The 22,307-nt window shown below is 40.6% G+C and overlaps 1 protein-coding gene across 2 annotated transcripts in view; it reads left to right on the top strand.

Moving 5' to 3' along the window:
* Positions 1 to 22,307, top strand: part of ASB4 (ankyrin repeat and SOCS box containing 4) — an 82,871-nt gene that overhangs the window by 13,700 nt on the left and 46,864 nt on the right. Inside the window, exon 5 of one of the 2 annotated variants that reach the window (XM_039341472.1) lies at positions 6 to 157. In XM_039341472.1, the coding sequence (XP_039197406.1) occupies positions 6 to 157 (152 nt within the window). Of the gene's footprint in view, positions 1 to 5; positions 1,567 to 22,307 lie in introns of those variants that run through there. The other variant, XM_039341471.1, reaches the window with a different exon arrangement.

The following is a 22,307-nucleotide window of genomic DNA, read 5'->3' as shown; positions in this document are numbered from 1 at the left end:
TGCAGACATACAGAACTTTCTACGAATCCCTTTTTGAGGCATGTGCAAATACACCACGATCACTAAAACATTTAGCCAGATGTGCTATTCGAAGAATATTGCTCTATCAATGTCACAAAGGAATCCCTTTACTTTTAATTCCAGCAATTCTAAAAAGGTATTTGCTTTTAGAGCCAGAAGGAGTAATATATTAAGAAATGTGATATACATTTTCAGATAATTTAATTTAAAAGTGTTAGGATTCTATTCCCATGGGAGAAGTTAAAATCAAGATTTCTGTGACAGCATTAGCAAGAAGCAGAGCTAATATTTCCTACAAAGGATATGAATTCAAATAGATGCACATCATTTCTGAACTTTGAGCACAGATAACAGAATATTTCATTCCTAGCAGTTTACAGAAGCACAACAAGTGAAAAGGAAGAACTAAGGAAAATACTTCTAAGGAAAGAGAAAAAAAGTCCAGAGTGTTGGAAATATTCTAAAGAGAATTATTAGTTTTCTCCACCTGGTAGCTGCTTATGTTCCATATTACCATTACCATATTGAATTAATGTTATAGGACTTGTAGTCAAAGATGCTGAGGGGGCAACAGGTTATGCAAGACTATTGCGAATATTAATCCTTTTATTTTGAGGCATGTTCTTCTCCCTTCATAAAATAAGCAAGAATCCTACCTTTTTATTATATTGTTGTGAGGTTGTATCCTCATTTTGATACAATGGTATTTATACAATATTAATTAAAATTATTGACAGTTGTTTGAATAACTTACAATATTGGAAATAAAAACAAAATTCTATCAATATTAGTTATAATTTAGGATATCAATATTACAAGCAAAAAATTATTTGACTTTTTCATCCAAAATGAAGTGTAATATCAAGAAAGAAAGACTACTGCAGAATGCATTGAATTATATGTTATACAATAAAGGTTTCATTCTTGAGCTGATTACTTACTCAATAGAAATCAGGACATTAATATCTAAGAGTAACCCCACAGTGAGAAAGGCAGCGAATAAATTTAACAAATAAATTTAGCAAGCAAATAAATAAGAGATGGATCCCTAACTTTATTTGATATTGGGCATATTTGGAATTGGAGTACAGGTCAAAATGGTTCCTCTGGTGAATACAGTCAATTACAAAATACCTTTTTAATCAGAAGCCACACTGGTGAAGTTGCCAAGCCATCTTCCATTCCAGCATGTTCTCTAGCAATTCAGTTTATGCCTTTTTTGTGGCCAGAAAATATTATGTCTTACAAAGTAATTGGCTAGATTTGTACATCTCACCAAGACATAGTGAGGTTAATTTGATTTTGATTTAAATGGATAGGTGCGCAAATCAGAACATTATGGTCTATTTTCAGAGCTTTATTTTTTATGAAACTGGCAGCCATACAAATAGGATGCATAAATAGAAATATATTTTAAAAAATAAATAATGGTTTAAAGAATCTGAGTTTATTTTGTGTGTGATTGTAGTCATAATCTGTCAAGTGTTTTGTTGCTGTTGCTCGCAGCCTTAAAACAAAATAAAAAGGGAAAAGGCACATCAAAAAGTTTATTTTCAACTTTTTCTGGCTTCTGCCAGACAGATTGGGGTTGCAAATCTTATCACCTCTCCCCAACATGCTGATTGTAGTCCAACACACCTGGAGAACACTTGCTGCTCATAGTTACATTATCAACACACTATAATCAAAGGCTGTCGCTGCTCCCAGTAGTGTGTATCTACAATATGAAGGGCATTTTTTTATCACTGCACTAAAAAAAAAAAATAAAACAGACAGTACCTTCAACAAACTCACTATGGCTAAAGCTGTTCATAATTGAGAAATTAAAAAAGAGAGTTGTCATCAAAATGAATTTTCTGCAGGGCTAGGAAAAGAAGGAGAGGACTCATGTTTAAAATCTGCATGCATAATTTCATTCTTTGAGACTGTTAGTGTGTACACATAGAATAGGGTGGTGCAGAGAAGAACAATAAAGCCGTGTGGCTCTGTCATTACAACTAAGGCTCCCATGCTGAGAGAAAAGGAAAGAATCTTTGCTATTGATCTTCTCAGACATCCCTCCTCACATTGCAATTGCCCTCCCTTTTCATTCTGTGGGCATCTAGCCTCACTTGCCAGTTTTGTTCTAAGCAGGTGCTAGATTATATCCACTGTGGCATCTGACAGAGAACTCAGCAGGATCACTCTGATTATAGTTTGAAGAATTTGCAGTCTCTTCAAAACATGGGAGGACATCATTGTCAGAATGAAACTGCACTGCACTCTTTTTACTGCTGTTTTTCATTTGGCTGAAAGGTCAGTCAACAGCCCCATGCCACCCCTTTCTGGATGCACATAGGTATGTGTTAAGTACTTTGTTTGCATGCGAATGATGAAGACACATGGCAATGTTAACAGCTCTTTATTCTTCTTCTAACAACACCCGAACAACAAGAAAAGGCACACAGGCCTTTTTATATAGCCAGAAACCAGACAACATCCTCCACTAGAATAGAGCGTTTTCGCACCTTGCGCATGCGCACAAGGCTGGTGCTGCTCTGTCTGGTCCCGGGCAGCTTTTGGAATGCCTGGGACCAATGCAACATCCCGAGCCTGCTTTTGCAGGCTCAGGACACAACATGCCCCCCCCCCCCGATGGAACATACCTGTGCACACACATGTACGTCATACATTGCAAGAGTGTTATATAGTTTCATTAATCAAATGCAAGGAATGTGGAATACTTGAGCCTGCCCTCAGGCAAAACTCCTTCAACTTTGTTCATGCAATAAATGTATCTGAAATCAAAAAATAATACAAAATAATCTACCCGTTATTCAGGGGCTTCATGAGCAGGACTCTCATGATTTGACAGCAACTTCACAAAGTCTCTCAGATATTTGGGTGGGCACTTAGCCTGCTGCGACCTTTTAAGGGCCGGAGAGATTGCCTGGCCCACCTGCTTGCCTACGAGGCTAGGCAGGCCAGGCGTTGCTGCCCTAAATTCCCAGGTGACCCCCGATGAGGTGCCTGGCCTACCTGCTCGCCTACCAGGCGAGGCAGGCCAGGACTTGGCTGCCCCAAATACCCAGCTGGCCTGCCCCGCTGCTGGCTGGCTGGATCCTCTAAGTCCAAGCCAGCATACCATGGAGGGGTGGAATTCCCTGAGTCCACAATGGACCCGTCTTAGGAACACTGTCCTTCGAGGCCCAAGGCCAGCAGATGGAGAGGACTGGGTAGCAGAAGTGCCCCAATACTCAGTGGCCCCTAAGCCCGTGTCCAAGGTGCCAGAGTCAGGAGTCGCCTCCATGGCAACCCTCCTTGCTGGTGACCTTTTGGGAGCAATTGCGGAATTTGGCAAGCGCCCCTGATGGAATTATTTTTCTCTTGCTCTTGTGATTTGTGTGGATACCCCAGTCAGTCTCCCTGTCTGGAGCACTATCTGACATATATGAATACTGTGGATATCCCCAGTATGACTCCCTGTCTGGAGTGATTATGGATGTGTGGGATGACTCCCTATCCTGTGAATTCCTGTTAGGAGCTTTTGTGGAACCTTGGAATGAATCCCAAACAGCCGCAGTAGCAGCTAGTGATGGCCTGTTAGGCCTGTAAAACTGATACCCAGAATGCATGTTATGGTCCTCCCCCCCCCCCAGAGCAGAGCCAGGAGCGGAAGGGTGAGAGTCCAGTCTCCTATGCAATTGGTCTATGTGTCTGCGAAGAACGCGGCCATCTCCCAAGGCAACTTCGTATGACAACAGCCCAGAGATCTTGCAGACCACAGCTGTGACCCAGAGATGACCAGGCCCAGACCGGATCACCCACGTGGAGTCTCCTAGGTGCCCACGGTTGTGACACCTGTGAAGTTACCCAGTCAGGGTGCAACCTGTCCAGTTTAGTGATGAGGCGGCGACCCCAGCGGAGTTCAGCAGGGGTCTTCCCTGTGGCAGTGCATGGTGTGGTGCAGTGTGCAAGAAGGAAATTTGTTAACCTGTGATGCCCATCAGCCTTCAAATGGCTAAGTAGAGCTCCCACCCCATAAGGAGATGCATCACATGCAATGCAAACATGCAGTTGCTCATTGAAATGTGCTAAAACAGCATTAGAAGTAAGCAAGGCCTTAACCTCATTGAAACTCTTGTCATGGACTTTAGTCCACTGCCAAGGAGCCTGCTTGTCTAAGAGCCTGTGTAATGGCTCTGCCACTGCAGCTTTATGTGGGAGAAATGCATGGTAAAAATGTAATAGCCCTGAGAAGGCTTGCAGCTCACCCTTAGACTTAGGGCTTGGGACCTGCTGGATAGCTTGCAATTTAGCCTCAGCAGGGTGAATGCCTTGAGCATCTATCCTGAATCCTAGGAAGTCAGTAGAAGTGACTCCTATCTTACATTTATCCTTCTTTAGTTTAAGGCCTGCTTTTCGAAAAGGGAGCAAGACAGCCCTTAATCTCTCTGCTAAATTTTGGGATGACTCCCCAGCAATGAGGACATCATCAAAGTAGGGACAGACCTCAGGAATACCTCGAAGTGTGCTTTCTATGACACTTTGGAATAGGCCAGGGACTACATTTACCCCAAATTGCAATCTCTTGACCTTGAAGGTCCCCCTGTGAGTTACAATAGTCTGGGCCTCTGCAGCTGCCTCATCAACAGGTAGCTGTTGATAGGCCTGTGCCAGGTCAAGCTTCGCAAAAATACACCCCCCCTTGAGGGAGGCCAGAATGTGACTTACCACAGGCACTAGATAAGCGTACTGTTGCAGGGCCTTATTCAGTGTACACTTGTAGTCTGCACATATACGTATGACCCCATTAGCCTTTAGAGGCGTTACAATGCGGGTTTCCCATGGACCTGAATCCACAGGTTCTAGAATGCCCTGCTGGAGCAATTTGTCCAGCTCAGCATCAATCTTGGCTTTGAAGGCAAAAGGTACCCTCCTAGGCTTAACCCTGATGGGCATGATGGTTGGGTCTAACTGTAGCGAAATTGGAGGCCCTTGTATGATCCTAGCTCTGAACTAAACACATCTGCAAACTCCTTGCAGACTTCTGCAAGGCTTAACATTTGCAAATGGTGCAGCCAGTTACCTGGATTCCCAGAGCTCGAACCAATCGAGTCCAATAAGACTCGTATATTCACCCCCAACAACCACCAATCCTTATGCCTCCCCCTTAACACACACCATAGAATTCTGAAAACCTGCTGCTGCATATCCTTTTGAATGTGTTAATAGAAATAATGGAGAGAGCGGCCCCATTGTCCAACTCCATTGATAAGGGAACCCTTTGCAACCTTACGCTAATGGACAGTTTCTTCTTAAGGGGCTTATGTGTCCCTGTCCTCAAAATACACCTGCGTGATGCGCAGAAACCCACCCTATGTTGGCTGGGGACCCTGGTACCTTTCAGATGCAATTCTTCACGAGGTTGGACCTTCTGGCAACCCAAACAAATGGATGCGATGTGGCCTTGCTTGCCACACGCTCTGCAAATGGCGGAGCGGAACCTGCAGTCAGCTCGCTTGTGGCATCCTCTGCACCCAAATCATTGAAGAGATACTGAGGCCTTGTCCGGACGTTCCTTCTGCCTCCTTTCAGCTGGCTGTTGAAGCCTATCCACCTCTTCTTTGGGATCCACTTCCGTTCCTTCTCAAGCGTCCTTTTGATGGACGGTGGCTGTGTCTGGAGGATTCTTGGTGAGCTGTAAGGTCTTCACAGCCCTGCCTGCTGCTTCCTCAGCTGTCACCTCTCATAGCGCGTCTTGGAAAGAGACATCTTCTTTTGCAAAAATCTTCTGTTGTAAGTCTCTGTTCCTTAAATCGCATATGAAGCGATCTCGCAGCCTCTCTTCCAGATCCTTGAACTCACAAGGTCTGGCTGCTTGCCTTAAGGCTGCAATAAAATCTGCAGCAGATTCACCCGGCCTCTGGTCTCTCTGCTCGAATGCGTGCCTCCAAGCAATAACAGATAACTTTGGCTGGAAGTGTTCCTTTAACGTTTTCTTCAAGTTAGAATATGTTACTGACTCCAGAGGTGCAGGGGCCACCAGATTCTCAGCGATTTCAAAAGTTTCCTGTCCACAGACACACAAAAGAGTTGCAGCCTTCAAGTCATCTTCTCTAATTTGATTTACTCTGCAGTAATTCTCCACTCTTGCAACGTAGGAATTTCATTTCTCTGGGTGTGAGACATCAAAATCAGACAAACGGCCAATCTTTGCCATCTTACTATTATGACCTTCACCACTCGCTCCTCTGCAACTGCTTTGGAGGAAAGGGTCCTTTAGCCGAGCTCACCCTCCAGCGACGCTATACTGGCAGGCTGGGACGCTGATTCAGATGCTGTCTTCCCCTCTTCAGGACTTCCTGGGTAAGTCCTTAAAGCTTTTTCTTCAGCTTGCAAAGGATCCCACCTTCATCGCCAGTATTAAGTACTTCGTTCACATGCAAATGATGAAGACACATGGCCATGTTAACAGCTCTTTATTCTTCTAACAACACCTGAACAACAAGAAAAGGCACACAGGCCTTTTTATATGGACAGAAACCCGGACAACATCCTCCACTAGAATAGAGCATTTTCACGCCTTGCGCATGCGTGCAAGGCTGGCGCCACTCTGTCTGGTCCAGGGCAGCTTTTGGAATGCCTGGGACCAATGCAACATCCCGAGCCTGCTTTTGGAGGCTCAGGACACAACAGTATGCATTCCAGATTTTCCTATTTCTTGGGAGCAAAGAGCTTGGACGTATAAGAGATATGTTATAGGACTTGACTGTTGCACCTGCTGCTAACCCGCATTGATAACATTTTTCTGATACAGTCAAAATTACATAAGGTTCTGCTGATTTTGTTTTTGGTTGCATCCATGCAATTAACAACAACAACAAAAACAACAAAGTTGGAAGGGACATTGGAGGTCATCTAGTCCAACCCCCTGCTCAGGCAGGAAACCCTATACCATTTCAGACAAATGGCTATCCATTCACCGCTTCTGGACGCAGGTTGTTCCACTGATTAATTGTTCTAACTTGTCAGGAAATTTCTCCTTAGTTCTAGGTTGCTTCTCTCTTTGGTTAGTTTCCATCAGTTGCTTCTTGTCTTGTCTTCAGGCACTTTGGAGAATAGCTTGACCCCTGAGATATTGGAACACTATCATGTTACCCCTCATCCTTCTCTTCGTTAAACTAGACATACCCAATTCCAGCAACCGATCTTTATATGTTTTAGCCTCCAGTACCCTGCTCTTCTCTGTACTCTTTCTAGAGTCTCAACATCTTTGTTACATCGTGTTGACCAAAACTGGATGCAGTATTTCAAGTGTGGCCTTACCAAGGCATTGTAAAGTGGTATTAACACTTCACGTGATCTTGATTCTATCCCTCTGTTAATGCAGCCTAGCACTGTGTTGTTTTTTTTGGCAGCTGCAGCACACTGCTGGCTCATATTTAAGTGATTGCCTCTCACAGTTGCTACTATCGAGCAAGGTACCACCTATACCTGGGGTCTTCAAATATGGTCCTTTAATGACTTGTGGACTTCAACTCCCAGAATCCCTCAGCCAGCCTGGCTGAGGAATTCTGGGAGTTGAAATCCACAAGTCATAAAAGTGCCATGTTTGAAGACCCCTGACCTATACTATACCTGTGCATTTGGTTTTTCTTGCCTAAACGTAAAACCTTACTTTTTCACCACTGAATTATTTTATTTTGTCAGATAGAGCCCAATGTTCAGGTCTGTCAAGATCCTTCTGTATCTTAAGCCTATCTTCTGGAGTATTGGCTATTCCTGCCAGCTTGGTGTCATCTGCAAATTTGATGAATTTCCCATCTATCCCCTCATCCAAATAATTGATGAAAATGTTGAAGAGCACTGGACCCAAAACAGAGCCCTGGGGCACCCCACTACACACTTCCCTCTATGTAGATGCAGTTCCATTGAGGACCACACGCTGAGTATGGTCAGCCAACTACAAATCCATCTGATGGTGATGCTGTCTAACCCACATTTTTCTATCTTACTAAGTAGTAGGTTGTGGTCTACTTTATCAAATGCCTTACTGAAGTCCAAGTAAATTATATCCACAGCATTCCTTTGGTTCACTAATTTTGTCACTTGGTCAAAGAATGCAATAAAATTTGTCTGGCATGATCTGTTTTTGACAAACCTATGTTGGCTTTTGGTAACAACTTTGTTTGCCTCTAGGTGTTCGCTGATTCATTGTTTGATTATCTTTTCCAGAATCTTCCCAAATATTGAGGTCAGGTTGATAGGTCTGTAATTTCCTGGATCCATTTTTCCCCTTTTTTTGAAGATATTGCTACAACCACCACCACCTCACATCCCTGGCAACATTTATCCATTTCTTTAAAAGTGGATAAAAGAGAGGAAAGGAGAATGGTTTAGAACTCATAAATCACTACAATTCAAAAGCTGGCAGAAATATTTAATCAAATATAATTGTTTCGATTACAGTGAACATCTTTTTCTATGCTTCTCTATGTGTGTCTCCATCTACTCAGTGCTCACTTCATTTAGTGTACTATTGTAGCTAGGCCCCAAAATATGGTTAATCTCAACTATGATGTATTTAAATGTCACTTTACCTATTTAATTATTCAATGTATTTCTCTCTTTTAATTTAGGAGTCAAAGTAGCATATAGAGAGCTCACTTTAGTTTCTTTATAGGCACTCTGGGAGGTCATTAGATTGAGAGACAGTTTGCCTCCATGGCTGAAGAATCCTGAAGCTAAGCTCTTCAAATCTTAGTCAGCATTAATCCGTTCCTCTTTATAAATAACATGCTATATGTGAACCATATCAATTGTGACTTATTCAATAAACCAAGGTTAAACCATGGGCTTACATAAAGTACGATCACACCTGATACTTGAATCTGGCTATTGTAGCAACATAACAGAACCACGAAAAGTAAAGGAAGTGTGTTAAAAGTAAAGGAAATGAAAATAAAGCTGGTTTATTTGATAAGGTTAAAATATATATGTTCTTTTTGGTCACTCTTAATGGATTTTTTCTGATTAGGACTAAATGATATGGATTTAAAATTTGCTTATAGATAAGAGGTGAGCTATGACAGAAGGAGGGTTTTTTGTTGTAACATCAGAGAGGGTAATTAGCTACTGAAATTGTACTTGTACTTGGCTGTACTATTTTTTATATATTTATTCTTTTCCTGTTTTCTTTTCTTCCTGCACTCCTTTTTTTCTTCCTTTTTATTTTTGTTTGTATTAATTTTTATCATGTTTCGGTAAATTTTAAAACAAATGTTATAAAAAAGAAAATATCAGCATGTTACCATTAAAAATACTGTATTTTGGAAAAGGTAGAGAAATTGATAATGGCTGATTAATTCAACACTGAACCACAACGTGGTTTAATTTTAGCTTAGATTGTTTATAAAAATTGCGATTATATTTAGTAAACCATGACTGATGCCTTAGCAGGTAAAGTCAACCAATTGACATAGTAAGCAAATCAGGTCTTAAAACAGGCATGTCAAACTTGCAACATCACGTGACATCGCATGACATATTGGGACTTTTTCCCCATTGCCGGCACTGGGGTCGGTGCGGTTTTGGGGTGACGCATCCAGCCCGCGGGCCGGCAGTTTAATATATCTGCCTTAAAATGTGTAAGTTCAAAGTTTCTTGTCTATTTAAAGGCAGTTTTTTTTTTCTTTTGAATGAAAAAAATCAGTCTGTTTTTTCATATATCCCACATGCCACCTTGATGTCATTTGCACTCTCTTCCTCAGATCTCCTGAGGTCCAATAATTCATTAAGGAGGGTTTTTTAAAGGAAATTAATTCATCACTGTTTACCAGTTTTATGAGCATTAATCTTTGTTACAGTTGTCTTAATGTTATAAATAAAATAAGGGGATAATGTTGTAAAATTAATGGATAAAAATGGCTGAATTCAGTTCTACCGTCCTTATGTTTTTCACTTGAGAGTACGGATTTACAATATCTCTAATATATTTTCAAACAGTAATTTTTGCTTACATTTCAGGCCTATATGTCTGTTTTGTGTACTGTATAGTTTAGCATGAATTTGGTCAAAAGAGGGCAGCACTAGATCATTTCCTGATTGCATCTCATTCAGTTTGAAGAGCAAAAATAAGAATACTCTAGGAATTATTTAAAATAACAGAAAGGGCTTTTTCTTAGTATTTTCTGAAATGTTTTCTGAAAAGTGTACTAGACAGACAAAACAGCAGGGGGAGGTAAAGTTACTTGAATGAAGCTAAGTCAGAGAAAACAGTCTGCATAATGAAAGGAAGGTGAGATAAAAGAATATACGTACACTCCTATGTATATACATTCAAAATTCAGAAACCATTTCAGAATAATGGCTTTAATATATATAGACTGTCTTGGTCCAAACACACTTTTTTTTTTAATAAAGAAGAATCTGCTGGCAGTTGTAGTGATGGATCTGCTTTTGTAGATTAAGTAAGTTCTGAGCTTTCTGTTTTGGTGCTTATCTATATCTATATCTATATCTATATCTATATCTATCTATCTATCTATCTATCTATCTATCTATCTATCTATCTATCTATCTATCTATCTATCTATCTATCTACTTAGCAGAGAAGATCCAGATTATAGTGAAATAATGCTGAATGATGTTGTTCAGCCTTTGCTGCTTGAGGCAGTGCTGCTTTCTTCATACAAACTGCATTTGAACTATCCGAACCCACGTTTTTCCTCTTCCTACCTGCTTTTTCTTTCATTTCCACCTGATTGTCCTCTAAAAATAAACTTAGGTTGGTGTCTAAATCTCTAGTTTGATTTTTGTCACATTTAGCAACACGTAGTTCTCAGTTTACAACAGTCCATTTAGTGACCATTCAAAGTTAAATGGCACATATAACCCTTCCAACATCCCCATGGTCACATGATCAAAATTTAGATACTTTGCAACTAACTCATATTTATGATAGTTGCAGTGTCCCAAAGTCATGTGGTTGTCTTTTGTGACCTTCTGATAAGCAAAGTCAATGGGGAAGCCAGATTTATTTAACAACTGTTACTAACGTAACAACTGTGATGATTCACTTAACATTTGTGGAGTCATAAAATGGGCCAAAATTCACTTAACAACTGTCTTGCTTAGCAATAGAAAATTTGGGCTCAATTATCGTCATAAATAAAGGACTACCTATATTTGACTAGTTCTATAAATGAGAACAATACACATGCACATCAGGTCAATTTAAATTAAAAGAAGTCACTCAGATATAATTGACCCATTTCTTTGCTGCCTTCAAGATGTAGAAAGCTAAAGAACATCTGATGTAGTGAGTTTCTTGGATGTGGGGACCAACCAAGACCTGAAGTCTCACCTAAACTCCACACACACACACATATATATTTAAAAAGTGTTCAAACTGGATTTACACATCATATTAAAACGTAATATATATTTGGTATTAGTTATGTTAGTTATTAGTATTAGTTATTAGTACTACGTGAACAAAAGTAGTTTAGGAGGGTGTACTGGTAGTGAATCTGACTTCCCCCAGGACTAAGATTCTCATAAATACATGCCAGTTGCCAGGTATCTAAATTTTGATCATGTGACCATGGGGACACTCCATCAGTTGTAAGTGTTAAAAGCAGTCATAAATCACTTTTGTTAATGCAGTTGTAATTTCGAATAGTTACTAAATGAATGTTTGTAAGTTCAAGGACTACCTGTAATGTATTGTGTTTCAAACTTCATCTCAAAAAAGAAAGCAAAGACAGTAACAAAAATATTTGAATAAATAATTATTGGAATTTCAGTTTCAGGATGAAAGCCAGTTTGGTTTAGTGGTTAAGGCATCAGATTATAAACCAAGAGACTGTGAGCTGAGACCTCGTCTTATACAAGAAAGCCAGCTTAGTGCTTTTGGGCCAGTCACTCTCTCTGAAATGATGTCACCTCATAGGTTGTTTTTGTGGGGAAAATAGGAGGAGGAAGGAATATTAGGTATGTTTACCATCCTGAGTTGGACAGAATAACAGAATTGGAAGGGACTTGGAGGTCTTCTAATCAAGCAGGGGAGCCTATACCATCTCAGACCAATGCCTGTCCAATCTCCTTTTAAAAGCCTCCAGTGATGGAGTGCACATATTTTGAAGGCAAGCCATTCCACTGGTTTATTGTTCTCACTGTCAGGAAATTTCTCCTTAGTTCTAGGCTGTTTCTCTCCTTGATTAGTTTCTAACCATTGCTTTGTGTCTTGCTTTCTGTTCTTTGGAAAATAGGCTGACTCTCTTCTTTGTGGCAACCCTTGAGATATTGGAATACTTCTATTAAGTCGCCCTAGTCCTTCTTTTCACTAGACTTACCCAATTCTTGCAACAGTTTTTCATATGTTTTAACCTCCACTCCCATAATCATCTTTGTTGTTCTTCTCTGCACTCTTTCCAGAGTCTCAACATCTACTATTGTGGTGACCAAAACTGGATGCAATATTCCAAGTGTGGTCTTATCAAGGCTTTATAAAGAAATACTAACACTTCATGTGATCTTGATTCTATCCCTCTGTTAATATAGCATGGCCTTTTTTATTTTGGCTGCGGCACACACTGCTGGCTCATATTTAAGTGATTATCCACTAAGACACCCAGATGCCCCGAACCTGGAATGCCGTGTGTTTGTGTGTGTGTATGTGTGTGTGTGTGTGTGCATGCGCTTGGCTGCTAGCAGTTTGGGGAGGTGAGGAGTCTGTGGGGCACCGAGTTGTCCCCACATTGAGTTAGCTGGTGTGACTTGTTCCGTTCTGACCCAGCTGTCTCGAGTCAGCTGTGTCCAGAGAGTAGCGTCGAGCAGGCCACGCCCACCTGCTAGGTGACTGGTGGTACTAGAATATTGTGATATCCTAAAAGTAGTACAATCTCTGAAAAGGTTGAAAAGCCCTGTTCTACTTTATCAAATGCCTTACTGAAACCAAAACAATTTTTTTTATTCCACCTTCATTATTTTGCTGGTCTGTTTGTCAAAAAATGAAGTTATTTATAAAAATAATGAAGATGGAATAAAAAAAATCTGAAAAGAAAAAACTTGAACCTATGATGGAAGATTCATTCCTCTTGAACTAGTTCTTACATTGTAGTCTAATTATATATCTAAGTATTTCTGTATAAAAAAAGCCTTTCTTATTACAACAGTTAGCAACTTCAATTTTATTTACATTGCATACATTAAGGATTAGAATTGCTACAAATTTCATTGAAGGGCAGGGAGAAGTAAATTTATGACATGGCAAACTGCCTTTTTAAAATATGCCATAGGTTAATACTTGGCCAGCACAGAGCTATATACGTCAGAGTGCAGTGCATTTATTACCATGGTAAAGGAAGAGTAGAAAAGATTCATTTCCAAAGATACTGGTAAAAATATCTTTGTTGGGAGAATTCTTTTGGAAAAACAGGGATGCAAGAAGCTAATCACAATATAATATAATATGTGTGTTGTGCAGAAAGTGAGGAAACAGTTCTAGAAATTAGCATGACATTGTGAGAAGGAGGAATAATTTTGAGAGGTGGGGGGAGGGAGGGAGGGAGGGAGAGAGAGAGAGAGAGGGAGAGAGAGAGAGAGAGATATTTTTTTGACTTCCTGTTCTAGGAGATGCAGAGCATGACTAGCCCAAAGTCACTCAGCAGCTCCATGCATAGGAGAGGACTGTATATATGCACATATAAATAGATGATTTTTTAAAATTTTATTTAATAAAACAGGGAAGTTAAAAAAAAAAGTCTTATTCTCCTGTATTTTGAAGACAATTGAGCACCTGAAAGTCTGACTGGTGGTTTTAAAATGAAGCATGGTAAGGAAAGGATAGAACTAGTTTGGTATAGTGATCAAAGCATCAGGCTAGGAAGAAGACTGTGAATTATAGTCCCAGTTAATGATTCCTTTGTGGCTTTAAGCACAAAGCCAGTTGGGGAACTTTGAGCCAGTTACTCTTTCTCATCTAGGAAGGAGGTAATAGCAAGCTACTTTAGAAATCTTGCCAAGAAAATTGCAGGGACTCATCCAGCAGTCTCCAGAAATTAATGCTGACATGAAGACATACATACACATCTGAGTTTTTTTTTTTTTTTTTTTTAAAAGCCAGTTTAGTGTAGTGGTTAAAGCAACTAGTCCTGGTGGGGGTCCTTTGGCCAGTCACTTTTTTCAACCCTACAAAGAAGGTAGTGACAAACCACTTACAAAATCTTGCCAAGAAAACTGACTTTGCCCAGAGTAAAAACTGACTCAAAGTTAAAAAAAAGGAAAAGGGAAAAGGAAAGGGAAAGAAGGAAAGGAAAGGAAAGTGTTGAGGTAGCAAATCAGCATTTCTTGCCTGGGAAATCATTCTCTCTTAACCCTTGACTGGGCAGTTTAAATGCTAAGAGCAAATGCTTTTGTCATCTGGTAATTTAGCCTACTTTTCTGGTATTATAAGAATTTTCTTGGTCTGATTTTCTGAGCTTTTCTCAGTCACAAATAAATACAAATGGGCAGTTCCTGAAAGTAGTTTATTCATTCAGCCACATACAATGGTTGAAGGTAGCCTACATAATTAAGGATCTACCAGTAAACCTATATATAATGACAAGTGGGCTTCAAAGTTTAGATGTGGAGATTGAAGTTCTTCTGTCTTGGGCTTTGATTCTGAGGTGCATGTTGGATGAATATATTAGAATAGTGATAGCGAACCTTTTAGAGACTGAGTGCCCAAACTGCAATCCAAAACCCACTTATTTATCACAAAGTGCCAGGGCTGCATCAGCATTGTGATGTCCTCGGAGGGGCAGCGGGGGGGGGCACTGGGTGGGCATGGATGTGGTGGTCACAGCAGACTGGATGGGCATGGCAGGGTGGGCATGGCCACCTCGATGTTGCTCATGGGAGGGGTGCCTGTGGGGGCCGGGCAGGGTTGGGGGAGGTCCAGGGAGTCTCTGGCGGGTGAAGCGGTGGGCAGGAGGCTTGTCCTGTGGGGTAAGATGAGGTAGGAGCCAGGACGGGGGTGCCATTGCCACGTGGCAAAGTGAGGCAGGGGCCGGGGTGGCTATTGCCTGACACCATCAGCCTCTGCACACAGAGGCCAGTGAGCACATGGGGGTCAATGGTACCTGTCAGTAGCCACAGCCTGCCAGCCCCTCAACTGGCATACTCTGCGGCTCTGCAGCCCACTGCCAGTAACAGGCCAACCCTCCAGCAGAAGGTGGAGTAGGGGAAGGGGAGGCATGTGATGCAGACCGCCGGGCACGCCTATTCCATCCCATCTGTTTTTGCTTGTGGGTGGAGAGCAGGTCACTGCTGGTCATCTCAGCCCCCTCGCAGATCTTGCCCTTGGCCATGCATGGAGCCTGTTCCCCTCGCATACCCGATGCACCTTGGCCCCACATCGGGCCGGCGCTGCCAGCAGCTCGCACAGGTCCATTAGACTGCCATCACCACCCGGAGCGCCTGGCCTGCCCAGCACAAAAGAGGCGAAACTGCCAGCTAGTAAGCTTTACGTATCACAACTTTTTCCCCATTACCAGCAATGGGGTGAGTGTGGTTTTAGCATGATGCATTTGGCCCATGGGCCAGCAGTTTGACACCCCTGCTGTACATCAACTTTCCCAACTATGCTGTGGAGTTTATGACACCACTTTCATAGAATACATGTATCACAGTACGTGGTTTTTATGGCTGAACTTACATTTCATTGGCTTCTTTTTGCTTTTGGAGTCACATCACATTGCTGGCTCACATTCAGTTTGCAATTAATCAACTATTATTACAGGTTTTTTTTTTTTACAAATGCCGCTAACAAACAGGCATCTCTCATTCTACACATCTGCATTTGGTTTTTGTTTCCTAAATGAAGACTGTGAACTTTGTTATATCTCTAATGTAGCAAGATTTCTTGGAATATTATTTCTGTCTTCCATGATATTAGCTATCTCCTTCACCCAATTTGTATTATTTAATAACCATTCTTTCCACTTCTTCATTTTAAGACATTAGCAAACATGTCAAAGAATGCAGGGTCCAAGAATGAATTAGTTATGGCACTTCATTCTGATCTGATAAGAAACAATTTATGAAGACATTCTAAGAATGATTGTATGAGCCAATTACATACCCACATGATAATCATGCCATTCACACTTAGCCATCTTGTTTAATTGCAGAGTACTTGTTAAATTCTTTGCTACCTTTGAATAGCATTCATAAGCTACAGCTGGTGCAGAGTCCAGCGACATGGGCAATTCTTGGGGTCTGAAGAATGGCCTATGTAACAACACTACTCCACAAGCTACATTAGATAACAGTCTGCTTCTGGGTGCAATGCAAGGTGTTGATAATCACCTTTAAAGCCTTCATTGGTGCATCTCATCTATGCCAGCAGAAGAGGCATGCTATGGGGGGCCAATAGCATGCCTCTTCTGCCAGCATGGGTGGAATGCACCAATCCCACTAGGATGAGATGGTCCCTCAAATGGTCTAGACTCTAGACCCATCCTATGAAGATCTTTAAAGGTGATTACCAACACCTTGCATTGCACTTAGAAGCAGACTGTGGGTGGGCTCCAGGAGAAGGGACTTCTCTGCTGATGCACCTGCCTTCTGGAACATTTTGTCTCCACTGCCCCCCGATGTGACATCAGCCCAACCCTCCTGACCTTTCATATGGAACTAATGATCTGTCTGTGCCTGGTACTTTCTGGCCCAAATGGAGGAGCATCACACAGTGGAGCTGTTTGATTAATTACAAATCCCACGTCCCCCATCCTGGCTCTGCCCTCCCTATCTGTAATTGAATTATTTAGTTTGTGAATATTATTTTTTTAATGCATGCATACATATATGCATGCATGCTTCTTTGTTTGTTTGTTTGTTTATCTTTTATAGGCCTCCTACTCTGGCTAATGGGTGGGCTAAGCACTCTCCAAACTGGAACTGGCCATCGAAAAATGAGGAACATCATTGTAATAGAGTGTCCCCTATAGGAAGTGATCAGGCTGAATCTGAGGGAGGGGGTCAAATGAATCACCAGTTTAGATGGACGGACGGACAGACGGACGGACGGATGGACAGACAGACAGACAGACAGACAGACTGATCGATAGATAGATAGATAGATAGATAGATAGATAGATAGATAGATAGATGATATAGACAGACAGATTAATAGATTAATTTGCTTTTGGTTTAAGATAATTTTAAAATCAAGGATTATAGATTTAAACTATGATTTCATGACTTAATAGAGTATATGAACTCAGTCAAATTTAGTTTATTCAATAAACTCTAATTAATGGTTTACCACTAGATTCAATTTGTATATGATGGCTGTGAGAATTTTTAGAAATTCTGTAAAATTAGCAGATGAGGAATAAAGATGATGTTTTTCAATGATGGGAAAACTTTAGACCAGGCATATCCAACCTGCAAATTGCAGGATGCATGCAACCCTAGACAGCTAGTTATGCAGGCCCACAAGATAATAAAAAAATAAAAATAAAGGAAGTTTGTTATTAATATATATTTATATTATTATATATTTTATATGTGGCCCATGACTGTTCCACTTCACTCAGTGTGGCTCAGGCAAACCAAAACATTGGATTGTTATGTTTAGATCCTAAACTGTAATACAGTTTGTTTTGAGTTTTAAATATATTATATGGATCCATCTATTGTGACTTAAAATTACATGGGAACTAGGCAATCCAGTAAGGCCACCATATCCAAATGCAAACATCTACATGGAGACTATTAGTTAATCAGGATGAATTGTCAGATATGAAGAATCAGGATCACAAGTAAGTTCCAGTTCAGAAGATTTATTGTTTAGGCCTATACACAAGAATCAGGTCAACTAATGGTCAAGACTAAATTGATGCTAGGGGGATCTGTACTTGGAGAATTTGTGGACATGTAAGACTCTAGGCTGAGTCCTCTCTTGACTCCACCCCCATGGTCTGGCCTCTTTTCCTACATCTTCCTCCCCTCCAACTCCCCTCCTTCCCTGCCCAGCTGGCCCACTTCTTCTGTAGCCAAAGGAGCAGCTTCATTTTGCAGCTGAGAATGGAGCTCCGGCCTGCATTTCGCAGTTAGAGAATGGAGCTCCAGTATCAGCTGTAGAATGAAGTGCTCTTTCAGCCACAGAAGCAGTGGGCCGGCGAGACAAGTATTGATCCATGGGAGGCCTGGCTGCCAAAGTAAGCTCCACCCCTCCACCCTAGCTTGATTTTTAAGTGTGTGCCTCGCCCCAAAATTAGGGCTTATTTTTGGAGTAGAGCTTATATTATGCCCACCCCAAAAAATCAAGCTAGGGCTTATTTTCAGAGTAGGTCTTACTTTTGGGAAAACATGATATGCACTCCTTGTTGTCTGTTACCATCTTAGACCATCAGAGGTCTCTTAATGTTCTATGCAGCATTTTGAAAACTTCCCCAGTGGTGTAGTTATTGTGGCAGATACAAACCTCTTCTCTCAAAGGTAGGGGAAATCACAATTCTGCCTTTATTTTTCAAGACCCCTACATCCATCAAAAATGGATCAGTACTGGTTGTGGTTCCTTGAATCATCCATCTGAATCTGCAAGAACTGGATTATATAGTCTGGTGAAAAGTTTTAAAGTGAATTGACCAGATTCAGGCATGAGGAATCATGATCACACATAAATTCAAATTCATAAGATTTATTGCTCAAGCCTATACATAAGAATCTGGTCAACTAATGGTCAAAACTATATTGGCACTAGATAAGAGTTAACAGAATTCAAGAGGGGGTGGACCTGAAGCATTTGTGGACTACATGATGATTCTAGGCTTATCCTCTCTTGATTTTGCCCCCATGATCTACCTGCTCCTCTTCTACAGAGTTAGCATTCTCTCTTTGCTACCATCTAGTGATAATGTGCATGTAACTAACAAATTATAGGGTGGGGGAAATGCCAGAGTGAAGATGCACATCCATTGCTGAATGCTTTTGTAATGCTTAGCAGAATAAAAAAAATAGATTTATCATTTTATATAAAGCCAAATAAAATTATGTAAAATAATTTCACTTTTCCCAGATTAAGAAATAAACCTGCTGACAGACAGAACATGCATCTATGAAAATCTGAGTTTCATTGCAATGTTCTTTGGTTTTCACTTTTAGAGCTCTACTATGTGCTTGGAGGGTGGGGGTGCCACTCCATGACTTACCCTTTGTCACTGCTGCACATAAACATGTTTTTTTGAATTGTCTGTGTAACTGGTAGCAGGGTACATGTTGTTCTCTCTGCTAACAGCCTAACAGATTTGTGAGAATGGAAGAACAATGCCAAGAAAACATTTAAAAAAGAAAGGAAGGAAAACTGCAGATTATCTGTCTCTGACAGGAATAATATAATATAAGTTTGCTTAGCATAAAAGCCTCCCCCAAATAAGGAATGGAAAAACTGTAAGCAAAAGAAGAAAAACAAGAAGTAATAGCTACTGACTGAGAACCAATTTAGTTTGCCTGAAGGTTATTTTTAACAGCTTGGTAACCTTTATATTTACATCTTTGTTGTTTGGAACATAACCTCCACAAGTCCTGTTCATCTGAAAGTGTCTGCAACTGATCTGCCCTTTATTTAAACCTGTCGATTCATTTCAAGTTGTCTAGAGCTAAGAAGAACCAATGGGAGGCAGGCTTAACTCTCTGTTTTTGAAAGCTTACAGCCTCAAAACAGTTGGAATAATCTTCCAGCTTTGTTACAACTGATTCCAGTATTGTCAAGCATTAGGAAACACTTAATCCTTTTCATAAAGCTTGGCTATGCAGCATAAATAGAAGTGGCACAATTGCAATGAAGTCCTCTCCTCCTACGAAGGCAGGATTCCTATTCTACTGCACTTTTCTGGGGCAAGGCACTGTGATATAGAGATTTTAGGACCACAAATTGATTCTGGATCCCAGCATACTCAGAGTTTAAGATATTTAAAGCTGTGGGATAGGGTTTTCTCTAACTGATGCAAAGTACTTCCAAGGACAAGATAGGTTATTTCTTTTCTTCCTCATTTCCTTATTCTTCTCTTCTCAGGGGAAGCCAAAGTTTTTAGTGATATATCTTGTTTTGTAGCCAGCAAGACTACCATGTTTCCCCAAAAATAAGACCCAGTCTTATATTTTTTTGCCTCCAAAAGAGGCATTAGGTCTTATTTTGGGGGATGTCTTATTTTTTTTCCAGGAGTTGCCCCACATGCCCCATACCTGCTTACCATGTGGCAGGGCTCCAGCTGCCGCTGCCACCACAAGGCCCATCATGCTGTAGTAGCCACTGTCGTGTCCTGCTGCCGTTGCTGCCACTGCCATGAGGCGTGTCCTGCTGCTATTGCTGCCATCGTGAGGTGCATCCTGCTGCTGTTGCTGCCACCATAAGGCACATCACATCACCGCAAGGTGTGTTCTGTCATTGCTGCCCCCATGAGGTGCATCACAGGATTTGTGGCGGCAATGGCAGGACACACCTTGTAATAGCATGATGCGCCTCGCTGCAGTGGCAATAGTGGCAGGATGCGCCTCAGGGCAGCAGCAGCAGTGAGATGCACCTTGTGGTCGCACAATGCACCTTGTGGCAGCAACAATAGCAGCAGGATGGCAGTGGCAATTGCAGCAGGACTCACCTCATGATGGTGGTATTTCGTGCCTTACAGTAACAGCAATACCAAGAGCCTTGCGGTATGGTAAGCAGGTGTGGGGTGAATGCGGCAGTTTCCCCCTCCTCCCGGCTCACCTCATCTTATGTCTTAGCAAATAAGTGGGGCTTATTTTTGGGATAGGGCTTATATAAGACCCACCCCCAAAAAATCAAGCTAGGGTAAGTCATATTTTTGGGGAAACATGGTATACAGTTTCATATTTTTCTCTGTTGAGTCAGTGGTTTATATAGTGTGACAACTGCAATTTGCTTAACCAAATAAATCTTTTTGGTGGGGTTTATAAAATATATCATCAAAACCACACAGCACATTTGGATGTTTATATGTTCTCTTTATGAGTAGACCCTTTCCACATTGCTTTTTAAAAAAGTTTGTAAAGCATATCAAGATGCAAACAGTGAACTAAAAAACTCATCTGGATTAATATTTGCATAATGTTAAAAAGGCATATTCTTTCTAATCAGCTTTCTAATCTAAACTAGCATTAACAATCTGAGTTTCAAAAACAAGGTAACCGTTAGATGAAAGCATAGAAGCACAAAAACAGTTTTTGCTTTTTTGCTTTCATATACTGACTCTTCAGAGAGAGATATCCAAGATATGATAGCTGAAATATATAAATTAAATAACATTGTACATACTATATACATTTTACTAAGTTTTTCCAGTGAAAAGACTACCATTTGCTATTTATCTTTTCATCATTCCAAGATTGTACTTTTTATTTACTATATTAGAAACATCTCTACAAAAGTACTTGAAAGCTTCGCTGGCATCTTAATTCTTTTTAAGAAGTCACTTGGATTACCTTTTTTGTAGAAATTAATTCTGAATTCTGTAACACAAAAGTCATAATTTGGCTGGCTGGAAAAATTCAATAAGAAAACTGGTGCCATTTCTTCCTTTTACATATACATGCTATGGGTGTACATGACCTGGTTGCACATGCATGTGGGCACTAGTGCCACCACCATGCGACGGCATGCACACATTTACCTGCTCCTTCCTTTCCTTCTGGGTCGCCAACCCAGAAAGGTTAGGGAGCTTTGCCTTAATAGCTGATATTTGTTTTATGGCCTCTGGTACAAAAGTAGTCATTGCAGTGTAGTAAAACTTATTTTATCTTGAATTTGCCAAATATGACTGTATCTGCTCTGAATGTTTTCTCAGTAATAAATTCTATCTTTTTGACAAGAAAAAGAAGGTATGTAATTTTATTTTTTAGGGACAACTTTTAAATTCTAATTTAAAGCAGAAGACTCATCCTCCTATGCATGCTAGTATTTACAAATTGAGAGTATAGATATATTGTATTCTGTAAAATGTGTGATGAGTCAAGGGACCATAGACAGGAACACGTATCTGTGAGCTATATATACATTTTCTATATCAGCTTCTTCCAGTCTCTTCCTTCAAAATCGATAAACTTTAGTTTTTATATATCTCAGAAGATATGGCTATATTACTAGGGAATGAGACTTGGAGTATATCAAAGGAAAGGCATAAACAGGGTCACGTTAGTCTGATCTAGTAAAGAATGGAGAAATCTGTTAATGTGCAAAAAGTGACATATTTTAATAGCCAATTCATTTTGCTCTAACAAATCTACCTGTATTC

This window comes from Crotalus tigris, unplaced genomic scaffold, assembly GCF_016545835.1.
Source record: "Crotalus tigris isolate CLP2741 ecotype Arizona unplaced genomic scaffold, ASM1654583v1 scf7180000017765.3138416, whole genome shotgun sequence".
In the NCBI taxonomy this organism is placed as follows: Eukaryota; Metazoa; Chordata; class Lepidosauria; order Squamata; family Viperidae; genus Crotalus; species Crotalus tigris.
Note: the sequence above shows the minus strand (reverse complement) of the source record. Positions and strands in the feature narration are given on the sequence as shown.